At 40.2% G+C, this 12,769-nt stretch overlaps 1 protein-coding gene across 2 annotated transcripts in view; it reads left to right on the forward strand.

Moving 5' to 3' along the window:
- Positions 1-12,769, forward strand: part of IFT74 (intraflagellar transport 74) — a 115,659-nt gene that overhangs the window by 74,706 nt on the left and 28,184 nt on the right. For both annotated transcript variants that reach the window (XM_002708044.6, XM_089317994.1), the window contains 3 exons: positions 2,932-2,985; positions 8,705-8,802; positions 10,575-10,701. In XM_002708044.6, the coding sequence (XP_002708090.3) occupies positions 2,932-2,985; positions 8,705-8,802; positions 10,575-10,701 (279 nt within the window). The remainder of the gene's footprint in view (positions 1-2,931; positions 2,986-8,704; positions 8,803-10,574; positions 10,702-12,769) is intronic.

Here is a 12,769-nt window from a genome sequence, read left to right on the forward strand (position 1 = left end):
GAAAACTGTACCTTTCATCCTAATTATTACCTAATTTTTGTAGTTAATTTTTATCTTTCTCTCAGATTATCAAGACAGCTTGCTTGCTTGCTTTTTAAATATTTATTTTATTTATTTGAAAGTCAGAGAGAGAAGAGACAGACACAGATCTTTTTTTTTTTTAAAGATTTTATTTATTTGAGAGGTAGAGTTAACAGACAGTGAGAGGGAGTGACAGAGAGAAAGGTCTTCCTTCCATTGGTTCACTCCCCAAATGGCCGCAACAGCTGGAGCTGTGCTGATCATAAGCCAGGAGCCAGGTTCTTCTTCCTGGTCTCCTATCCAGGTACAGGGGCCCAAAGACTTGAACCATTTTCCACTGCTTTACCAGGCCATGGCAGAGAGCTGGATTAGAAGAGGGGCAGCCGGGACTAGAACCAATGCCCAAATGGGATGCTGGCACCGCAGGTGGAGGATTACCCTACTGCACCATGGTACTGGTCCCAGACACAGATCTTATATCTACTCGTTCACTCCCCAGATGGCCGCAAAGGCCAGGGCTGGGCTAGGCTGAAGCCAAGAGCTTCTTCCAGGTCTCCCATGTGGGTGCAAGAGCCCAAGGACTTAGTCCATCTTCCTCTACTTTTCCCGGATCAGTAGCAGGGAGCTGGAATGTAAGTGAAGCTGAACTCTGTAATTAACACACAATTATTCTTAGGTGTTTAAATTTTAACTGAAAAGTGATCCCTGTTAAATATAAGAGTGGGAATAAGAGAGGGAGGAGATGTACAATTGGGGATATGCTCAATCGGACTTGCCCCAAACAGTAGAGTTAGAAACGTGCCAGGGGATTCCAATTCAATCCCATCAAGGTGGCATGTACCAATGCCATCTCACTAGTCCAAGTGATCAACTTCGGTTCACAGTTGATCACACTGATAGGTCTAAGAGTCAAAGGGATCACACAAACAAGACTAGTGTCTGCTAATACTAACTGATAGAATCAAAAAGGGAGAGAACAATCCAACATGGGAAGCAGGATACACAGCAGACTCAGAATGGCAGATGTCCTAAACAGCACTCTGGCCTCAGAATCAGCCCTTAAGGCATTCAGATCTGGCTGAAAAGCCCATGAGAGTATTTTAGGCATGGAAAGCCAAGACACTCTGGGAAAAAAAAAAAAAAAAAAAAAAGAAGACCTAAATGAAAGATCTCTGCAAGTGAGATCCCAGTGGAAAGAATGGGGCCATCAAAGAAGGTACCTTTCTCTGAAGGGAGGAGAGAACTTCCACTTTGACTATGACCCTGTCTAAATAAGATCAGAGTTGGCGAACTCAAAAGGCTTCCATAGCTTTGGCAACTCATGACAAGAGCCTAGGGAGATTACTGACGCCACAAACAAGAGTGTCAAATTGTTAAGTCAACAACAGGAGTCACTGTGCACTTACTCCCCTTGTAGGATCTCTGTCCTTAATGTGTTGTCCAATGTGAAGTAATGCTATAACTAGTACTGAAACAGTATTGTTACACTTTGTGTTTCTGTGTGGGTGCAAACTGTTGAAATTTTTACTTAATATATACTAAATTGATCTTCTGTATATAAAGAGAATTGAAAATGAATCTTGATGTGAATGGAATGGGAGAGGGAACGGGAGATGGGAGGGGTGCGAGTGAGAGGGAAATTATGGGGGGGGCAATGTAATCCATAAACTGTACTTTGGAAATTTATATTTACTAAATAAAATAAAATAAAATAAAAATACCATGAAAAAAAAAAAGAAGTGAAGCAACCCAGTCTCAAACTGGTGCCAATATTTGATGCTGACATTGCAGGTGGTAGCTTTACCTGCTTTGCCATAACACCAGTCTCTCATGACAGCTTTATAATTGGTCTTAATAACTCTCTTCTTTTGTTCTCCAGACCTGAAATATTTTTCAAAAATGCAAACTGATCATTTTATTCTTCTGCTTAAATTCTTCAATAATTGTTCTTAGGAGAGACTCCAAAGTTTTGTTTTGTTTTTTTTAGAAACTCCAAACTTTGTAACCATGCGTCTTAAAAGATATTTCATAATTTACCTCATCTTTGTGCCACCATTTCTCTTCACATTTTCTACCTCAGCCAATACACTTTTTCAATTCCTTGTGCTACTTCATTCTCACTTCCAAACTTCTGTACTAGATATGCTTTGGTATTTGATTTTTCTGTACTTTGACCAAGTATTCGTTGTTTATAATGCAGCTTAAATATTAATTCTTTAGGGAAGTTTTCCCAGTCCTTAAACTAGCCTTGCTGGGTGCTCTTATAGCATCCATTTATTTATTTATTTATTTTTATTTTAAACAAAATGGCTTAACGATTTATTTGAAAGGGTGACAGAGAGATAGAGAGAAGTCTTTCTTCTGTTGTTTTACCCTTCAAATGCCCTCAATGGCTAGAGCTAGGCCAGGCCAAAACCAGGAACCAGAATTTTTATCTGAGTGTCTCGTGTGTATGACAGGAACCCAAACACTCAAGCCATCTTCTACTACCTCCCAGGTATACCAGCAGTAAACTGGATCAGAAACATGTATTATGGTAGCACTTAGTATGTTTTAACTTCAATTACTTGTTAAATGCCTGGACTAAAAGCACTTTGAAGGAGGTAACTCCTTTGTCTTGTAGTTGGAAGGTAGAAGGGACTTCATAGGAATTTGTTTCCTATCGGTTGGGAATATAAATACTAGACTATGAATTATTTTCAGTCAGGAAATTGTCTTTTCCAAATATTCAAAGCATATGTATTTGACTGCTTTAATGGACTCTGCAAGTCAGTGTAAAAGATTTTCATTAATTGAGTATAATGAATATTCAATGACTAATAGCATATATATAATTTAAGAGATATTTTTAATTTAAAGCAATATATCTGGAATTTTTGAAATTCACATTACATTTTGTATCTGTTATAGGTGAAATGAACCAGAAATACAAGGAACTTAAAAAAAAGGAGGAAAATATGGACAGTAAGTGATAATCTCATAGATATTAAAATATTATACTCTAATTAGTACAACATAGTGGAAATTCAAAGCATTTTTGCCTTGAAGAATAACTAAATTTCAGATATAATTAACAGATAAGTAGAAGAGTCTAAAAAAGTATGAATATGTGTGTGTGTGAGTATTGGTGATAGATTCTAAAATAAGTACATACATTCATCGTCTGCCTAAAGGGAGGCATTTGACTACATTATTGAGTGTTGAATGTTCTCTTTACATACTTTCACTGTGTTCCCCCTTTTAGATGTTTGACTTTTTTTTTTTTTTTTGGCTTTTCATAATACTTGTCTCTTTATTAGCTCTGCCCATATTACTTGATTATATCACCAACTGTAACTTAATAAACTTCTGTTGCAGTTTTCATTCACTTGAAAAAAATTATTTACTTATTTGAGAAGCAGATAGATGGAGAGAAAAGAGAGAAGCTCACATCCTCTAGTTTACTCACTAAATGCTTGCAATGGCCAAAGGTGGCCCATGCTCTGAATTTAGGACCCAGGAATACCATCCAGGTTTCCTTGTGGGTAGCTTGAGTCATCACCATTGCCTCCCATAGTCTACACTGGAAGAAGCAGGAGTCAGGTGTCAAACCTAGATATTCAGATGTGAAACTCAGACTTCTTAAATGGTACTTTAGCCACTAGGCTAAATACCTGCTATCTTTGACTTTTAAAAAATCTCCGCGGCTCACTAGGCTAATCCTCTGTCTGCGGCGCCGGCACACCGGGTTCTAGTCCCGGTCGGGGCTTCAGATTCTGTCCCGGTTGCTCCTCTTCCATTCCAGCTCTCTGCTGTGGCCCAGGAAGGCAGTGGAAGATGGCCCAGGTGCTTGGGCCCCTGCATCCACGTGGGAGACCCTGAGGAGGCTCCTGGCTCCTGGCTTCAGATCGGTGCAGTTCTGGCCGTTGCGGCCATTTGGGGGTGAACCAACGGAAGGAAGACCTTTCTATCTGTCTCTCTCTCACTGTCTAACTCTGCCTGTCAAAAAAAAAAAATATCCACTTGACTTTAAAAATGGATCTTCACTCAGTCTTACATTGTACATTTATAATTTTTTTAAATTGACATACATTATCTTTTACCAATTTTCTTTTTTTTAAAGATTTATTTATTTATTTGAAAGTCAGAGTTACACTGAGAAGCAGAGAGAGAGAGGGAGAGGGAGGGAGGGAGGAAGGGAGGTCTTCCATCTGCTGGTTCACTCCCCAATTGGCCGCAATGGCTGGAGCTGCGCTGATCCAAAGCCAGGAGCCAGGTGCTTCCTCCGGGTCTCCCATGCGGGTGCAGGGGCCGAAGGACTTGGGCCATCTTCCACTACTTTGCCAGGCCATACCAGAGAGCTGGATGGGAAGTGGTACAGTTAGGACTCAAATGGCAACCATATGGGATGCTGGCACTGCAGGCAGCAGCTTTACCCACTACCCTATAGCGCCAGCCCCCTGGTTTTCTTTTAGGTTATCATTTTCTGCTGGACTCTGAAGTTTTATTGGTTTTTCTTTTTTTAGAAAGCTTTTATTTGCTAAATATGAATTCTGTAGGTACAGCTTTAGGAATATAGTGGTCCTTTCCCTCATACCCGCCCTCCCACCCCCACTGCTATCCCACCTCCTACTGTCAATTGTTACTCTCATGGAGGCATGCTATAAAATAAAAATTGTCAATTATGATGTTATAGAATCCCAAGACTCCTTTAAAATCTTAATAAGTTCTGAAAATTGACTCAAAATCAATTAATTGTTTTATTTTTTTAAGAATTATTTATTTTTTTGAAACAGAGAGAGAGATCTTCCATTCACTTGTTCATTCCCTAGATGGCCACAGTGGCCAGCACTGGACCAAATCCTGGGGTCAGAAGCTCCATCTGGATCTCCCAGAAGGGTGGCAGGGGCCCAAACATGTGGGCCACCTTCTGTTTCTTTTCCCAGATCAGTAGCAAGGAGCTAGATCAAAAGTGGGGTAGCAAGGACATGAATCAGCAGCTATACGGAACGCCAGCTTTACCAGCTTTACAAGTGATGGCTTTCCCCACTATGTCACAACACCAGTCCCTCATTCTTTTCTTGTTAAAAATGCTTTTGTTAGGGCCGGCGCCGCGGCTCACTAGGTTAATCCTCCGCCTAGCGGCGCCGGCACACCGGGTTCTAGTCCCGGTCGGGGCTCCGGATTCTGTCCCGGTTGCCCCTCTTCCAGGCCAGCCCTCTGCTGTGGCCAGGGAGTGCAGTGGAGGATGGCCCAGGTGCTTGGGCCCTGCACCCCATGGGAGACCAGGAAAAGCACCTGGCTCCTGGCTCCTGCCATCGGATCAGCGCGGTGCGCCGGCCGCAGCGCGCCGGCTGCGGCGGCCATTGGAGGGTGAACCAACGGCAAAAAGGAAGACTTTTCTCTCTGTCTCTCTCTCTCACTGTCCACTCTGCCTGTCAAAAAAAAAAAAAAATGCTTTTGTTAAAGAAGAAAGGTGTAAAGTCAGGAAATGGTGTCACAGCTCCATAATATTGAAAATCACAAGATATTTTTTACTGTGGCTTAGGTTTTCTTTAATAAATATTGACAATAGATATTTACAGAATGAATTAAAAGTATTCTTGTGCTATAGAATCTTAGAGTTGGAGATCACTATCCGAGATGTCTTCCTAAGTGCTTATTATGATTTGTTTTCCAAACAAAATAACCTCTGAAGGAGTATTCCTTTGTGCTTTTGTATGTGTAAAAATCTCATAAGACTACTTAATATGTTACCAGTGGATAAAGAAGCAGGTTATTAACTATACAAGGGTACTTAAAAACATTCATGGAAAAATAGAATTAAAAGTTTGTTTTGGTGCTAAAATTTTTGAAATCCATGCACACGACTATTTAGATGTTAAAGAGAGAACGATCCAACATGGGAAGTGAGATACACAGCAGACCCATAGAATGGCAGTTGTCCTCAGCGCTCTGGCCTCAGAATCAGCCCTTAAGGCATGCGGATCCAGCTGAAAAGCCCATGAGAGTTTTTCAGGTATGGAAAGCCAAGACACTCTGGGGGGGGGGGGGGACCTAAATGAAAGATCTCAGTGAGTGAGATCCCAGTGGAAAGAACGGGTCATCAAAGAAGGAGGTACCTTTCTCTGAAGGGAGGAGAGAACTTCCACTTTGACCATGGCCTTGTCTAAAAATTATCAGAGTCAGTGAACTCAGGGGGCTTCCATAGCCTTGGCAGCTCATGACAAGAGCCTAGGGTGATTACTGATGCCATAAACAAGAGTGTCAATTTGTTAAGTCAACAACAGGAGTCACTGTGCACTTACTCCTCATGTAGGATCTTTGTCCTTAGTGTGCTGTACATTGAGATTTAATGCTATAACTAGTACTCAAACAGTATTTTTCACTTTATGTTTCTGTGTGGGAGCAAACTGTTGAAATCTTTACTTAATGTATGCTAAACTGATCTTCTGTGTATAAAGAGAAGCGAAAATGAGTCTTGATGTGAATGTAAGGGGAGAGGGAGAGGGAAAGGGGAGGGTTGCGGGTGGGAGGGACGTTATGGGGGGGAAGCCATTGTAATCCATATTCTGTACTTTGGAAATTTATATTCATTAAATAAAAGTTTAAAAAATGCATTAAAGTAATTTAATTTTTAAAAAATTATTGAATGTTGTCCTCTACCACCATCTTCAAATAAAAGTTTTTTTTTCTTGAGTACTGTTTTAATAAAAAATATTAAAATATAAGTAGAGAAAAACACAATGGAAATCCATTACAGAAGGCAAGCCACATCTATGTTTATTCATGCTAACACTAAAGTTATTTTTCACTGAAAGTTTTTTTTTAAAGATTTATTTACTTGAGAGCCAGAATTATAGACAGAGAGAGGGAGAGATAGAGCCATTTGTTGGTTCACTTCCCAAATGACCACAACAGTCAGAGCTGGGCCACTTTGAAGCCAAGAGCCAGGAGCTTCTTCTGGCTTTCCCACATGGGTGCAGGGACCCAAACATTTGGGCCATCTTCTACTGCTTTCCCAGGTCATCAGCAGGGAGCTGGATTGGAAGTAAAGCAACTGGGACTCAAGCCAGTGCCCATATGGGATGCCGGCACCATAGGCTTATGTTTATCCTATAATGACACAGCACCAGCCCCCTTTTTTTAGTTTGGGAAGTTCTGTAAGAATACTTTAAGTATGTAACCAAGAGAAAATTATGTGCTTTTGTTCTGTCTTATACAATTAAAAGGATGATTTCCTAGAATATTTATTTATAACTTGAATAAATTATTAAATTTATTTAGTTGAGGTTAGTCCAGCCTTCTAAGTACTCATTTTTAATAAAACATTTAATAATATCAATTTCAGCAGTAAAGTTTGTGCTCAATTATAGGTGTTAGTAATTATGGATGTATTAAGCAGATCCTTATTTAATAACAGCTTTTTTGTGATCTCAATTTTTTTTTAAGATTTTATTTATTTATTTGAGGAGTAGAGTTACAGACAGTAATAGGGAGAGAAACAGAGAAAGGTCTTCCATCTGCTGGCTCACTTCCCAAATGGCTGCAGCGGTCAGAGCTGGGCCGATCTGAAGCCAGGAGCTAGGAGCTTCTTCTGGGTCTCCCATACGGGTGCTGGGGCTCAAGCACCTGAGCTATCTTTCACTGCTTTCCCAGGCCATAAACAAAGAGCTGGATCAGAAGAGGGGTAGCCGGGACACGGAAAGTGCCACAAGCAGAGATTTAATTTATTATGCCACAACGTCATCCCTTCTGATCTCCATTTTTATCATGTTTCTTTTGAGCCTACCTGTATATCCTTGTAGTTTACTCATATCAAAGTTATAACAGTCTTTAAGAGTTTAAAAATATGTATAAATATCTTGGTTGAGGGCTGGCGCCGCAGCTCACTAGGCTAATCCTCCGCCTGCGGCGCTGGCACCCCAGGTTCTAGTCCTGGTTGGGGCACCGGATTCTGTGCCGGTTGCTCCTCTTCCAGGCCAGCTCTCTGCTGTAGCCCGAGAAGACAGTGGAGGATGGCCCACGTGCTTGGGCCCTGCACCCGCATGGGAGACCAGGAGGAAGCACCTGGCTCCTGGCTTCGGATTGGCACAGCGCTGGCCGTAGCGGCCATTTCGGGGGTGAACCAACGGAAGGAAGACCTTTCAATCTGCCTGTCAAAAAAAATAAAACAAAAACAAAAAAGAATATTCTGGTTGAATAATTGCCCTTCGGGTAATGAAAAATAACAGTTTAAAATTTGTATTTAGGGGCTGTTGCTGTGGTGCAGCGGGTTAACGCCCTGGCCTGAAGTACCGGCATCCTTTATGGGCGTCGGTTCTGGTCCCTGCTGCTCCACTTCCAATCCTACTCTCTCCTGTGGCCTGGGAAGGCAGTGGAAGATGGCCCAAGTCCTTGGGCCCCTGCATCCACGTGGGAGACCCAGAGGAGGCTCCTGACTCCTGGCTTCAGATTGGCGCAGTTCCAGCCATTGCGGCCAATTGGGAAGTGAACCATCAGATGGAAGACCTCTCTCTCTCTCTCTCTCTCTCTCTGTGTGTCTTTGCCTCTCCTCTCTTTGTGTAACTCTGACTTTCGAATAAATAAATAAATTTTTTTTAAAAAATTTGTATTTATTTGAATTTCTAAAGAGTACTCTTAAGACTCACAATTCAGAACTATATCAACAGTAATCTCTATTATCATGTTTTTCAATTGGCAGATTTTATTGAGAATTTTGAGGAAACTAAGAATCAAGAACTGGAACGGAAGGCACAGATAGAAGCCAGCATTGTTGCACTATTAGAGCACTGTAGTCGAGTAAGTACCATGGGCCTGTCTTTGTGTCCTCATTATTTTACTGTACATAACTTTCCAAATAAAACTCAACAAGTGGAATGGCTCAGGATTATGTCTGCTCATTTAAATAAGTAAATTCCCTTGCTCAGCATTTTGTTTCTTTAAAGTATTCATTTTCATTTCTCTAGCAAAATGCTAGCTAATTAGGATGACAGGGGAAAAGAATGCCACATGTAAAATCAATATTCAGCAGTAAGTGGGGCACTAATTCAGAGTAATTAAGATTTTCTTCCACTATTAATGTTAAAAGTAACATTTGCATGGATAATTTTAAAACCTAGACATTACATTGGAAAATGTTAATATATTTTTACACTGTAATTTATATTACAAATTAAGGATTATTTTCTTGTAGTACCTAATGAACATCTTGAAGTATCTAAAAAAAGTTTATTTAACATCTACTATGTGTGGTATCACAGTAGGAAAGTTGCATGGTCTCTTTCTTTCTTTCTTTTTTTTTTTTTAAAGATTTATTTATTTATTTGAAAGTCAGAGTTATACAGAGAGAAAAGGAGAGGCAGAGAGAGAGGTCTTCTAACTGCTGGTTCACTTCCCAGTTGGCTGCAACGGCTGAAGCTTCTTCCAGTTCTCCCGTGAGGGTGCAGGGGCCAAGCACCTGGGCCATCTTCCACTGCTTTCCCAGGCCATAGCAGAGAGGTGGGTGGGAAGTGGAGCAGCTGGGAATCAAACCAGCACCTATATGAGATGCTGGCACTGGAGGCGGCGGCTTTAACCTGCTATGCCACAGCGCTGTCCCCGCATGGTCTCTTTTCGAGATTCTTAATGTTATAAGGTGACGACCAATTCTTGGTATAGTTGAATGTTTTTCTACAGTAACAATAAAATTCAAGATTTATAGCCTCTATTAATTGAGAAAATCTGAATTCGAATCTCACTGTATTCTCTTTCTATAAAATATCTACATTAAATGATATATTTCTTTTTTTAAAATTTTATTTATTTTTAAATTTTTTAAAATTTATTTATTTAAAAGTCAGAGTTACACAGAGAGAGGAGAGGCAGAGAGAGAGATAGATAGAGAGAGAGGTGGGGGGGGGGTTTCCATCCGTTGGTTCACGCCCCAGTTGGCCGCAACAGCCAGAGCTGTGCCGGTACGAAGCCAAGAGCCAGGAGCTTCTTCCAGGTCTCCCACGTGGGTACAGGAGCCCTTGGGTTTGGGCCTTCTTCTACTGCTTTCCCAGGCCATAAGAGAGGGCTGGATCGGAAGTAGAGCAGCCTGGTCTTGAACTGGTGCCCTTATGGGATGCCGGCACTTCAGGCCGGGGTGTTAACCCACTGCACCACAGCGCCCACCCCAAAACTTTATTTTTGTTTACTTGAAAGAGTGACAGAGAGATCTTCATCTGCTGGCGCTCTCCCCATATTCTCACAACAGCCACATCAAAGCCAGGAACCCAAAACTAAACCCAGGCCTCCCATGTGGGTGGCAAGATCCAAATACTTGAGCCATCATTTCACTTCACAGGATGCACATTAGCAGTGAACTAGACTCCCAAGTGTACTTAGAACTTAAGCCCAGGCACTCTGATACAGGATGTGAGCATCTCAAGCAATACCTTAACCGTCTGCACCACAACTCCCACTCCTTGAGTGATTTATTTCAGAAAGAATACTCGATCAAAGCATCTTATCCTTTAGCAGTGTTTTCCAAGAATTTTATGAGTTAAGTCCCTGGAATTTTAACTATTTTTATTTCTTTAAAAATACAGAATATAAACCGAATGAAGCAGATATCCTCAATCACTAATCAAGAGCTAAAGATGATGCAAGATGACCTCAATTTTAAATCTACTGAAATGCAAAAATCACAAAACACAGCTAGAAATTTAACATCAGGTGAGAAGGCCTAGATTTTAATATTCTAGTTTTTTTTCTGTACCAAATTGAAATTCTAAAAATGTATCATTTTATTCTCTTTGATTTTTTTGAAAGTTTCATTGATTGTGAATTATGGGATATGATTTATAATTATCTGTTTCCTCAACATTTGTAGTCTCAGAATTTTGTAACTCTTCTCTTGCAAGTAATAGTATTATATTGGCATATTTTCATTCATTTAACATTTATTGAATACAGACTTACAGTGATCAACTGAAGATACTTTGACTTTATGATGGTATTAAAGCAATACCCATTCAGTAGAAACCATACTCCTGAGCTTTAATGTGCAGCATAGTACTCTCATGATACTGCACAGTGGCAGTTAACTGTGTCTCCCAGTCAGTTGTGTAGTCAGGAGGGTGAACTCAACTATGTCCTATGTTGCTAAGCTTTGATGTTCAGTAGGTTATGTATATCAAATTTTTTTGACTTGTAATATTTTCAGCTTACAGTAGATTTATCAGTATGTAACCCCATTGTAAGTCCAGGAGTACCTGTATTTGCTCTATGTCTTTGCTATATCCTGAGTGTTGTCAAAGATAAACAATGCTGGACGCTAGTTAAAGTGTTAAGGACAGACTTTATTGAGTAATATCCTATTGCAATACGGAGTAGAATCCAGTGTGAACCGAACTGAACTTTAATTTTTACAGAGGTGACTGTGCATTTTAAAAGAGAATGAGGTAGTGAGGAGGGGTATGAGTCAGGGCTCAGTAGAGCAAGGAATTGAAAAATCACAAAGAGGTATTCACTATGAGTACTGTTTAGGCCCACCAGGTATTGTCTGTTTGTTGGCAACTACAGGAGTTAGGGTTCCATCTTCTTATAGACACTGAGAGACAGATGATTACATTTTGAAGGAATGGCCTTAAAGTCCTTGAGAAAGTTGAAGGTGATATGTTTGTGCAGGATCTTCAAAAAGTTAGTGGAAAAAAAACTATGCATGGTTTTCAATGTTTCAGCTTTCTCAAGGACTTGAATTGCTAAAGCTATAGGTAACTACTGGCTGCCACTCTCACCATTGCTATTCAATATAGTACTGGAAGTTTTAGCCAGAGCCATTAGGCAAGAAAAACAAATTAAAGGGATATAAATTTGGAAGAAGAAGTCAAACTATCCCTCTTTGCAGATGATATGATTCTTTATTTAGGGGATCCAAAGAACTCTACTAAGAGACTATTGGAACTCATAGAAGAGTTTGGCAAAGAAGCAGGATATAAAATCAATACACAAAAATCAACAGCCTTTGTATACACAGACAATGCCATGGCTGAGAAAGATTGCTAATCCCATTCACAATAGCTACAAAAACAATCAAATACTTTGGAATAAACTTAACCAGGGACTTCAAAGATCTCTACAATGAGAATTACAAAATCTTAAAGAAAGAAATAGAAGAGGATACCAAGAAATGAAAAAATCTTCCATGCTCATGGATTGGAAGAATCAATATCATCAAAATGTCCATTCTCCCAAAAGCAATTTATAGATTCAATGCGATACCAATTAAAATACCAAAGACATTCTTCTCGGATCTGGAAAAAATGATGCTGAAATTCATATGGAGACACAGGAGACCTCGAATAGCTAAAGCAATCTTGTACAACAAAAACAAAGCTGGAGGCATCACAATACCAGATTTCAGGACATACTACAGGGCAGTTGTAATCAAAACAGCATGGTACTGGTACAGAAACAGATGGATAGACCAATGGAACAGAATAGAAACACCAGAAATCAACCCAAACATCTATAGCCAACTTATATTTGATCAAGGATCGAAAACCAATTCCTGGAGCAAGGACAGTCTTTTCAACAGATGGTGCTGGGAAAACTGGATCTCCACATGCAGTAGCATGAAGCAAGACCCCTACCTTACACCTTACAGAAAAATCCAAAGATCTAAATCTATGACCTGACACCATCAAATTATTAGAGAACATCAGAGAAACCCTGCAAGATATTGGCACAGGTAAAGACTTCTTGGAAAAGACTCCAGAGGCACAGGCAGTCAAAGCCAAAA

Source organism: Oryctolagus cuniculus, chromosome 1 (assembly GCF_051225735.1).
Source record: "Oryctolagus cuniculus isolate XC-2025 breed Fujian yellow rabbit chromosome 1, ASM5122573v1, whole genome shotgun sequence".
Taxonomy (NCBI): Eukaryota; Metazoa; Chordata; class Mammalia; order Lagomorpha; family Leporidae; genus Oryctolagus; species Oryctolagus cuniculus.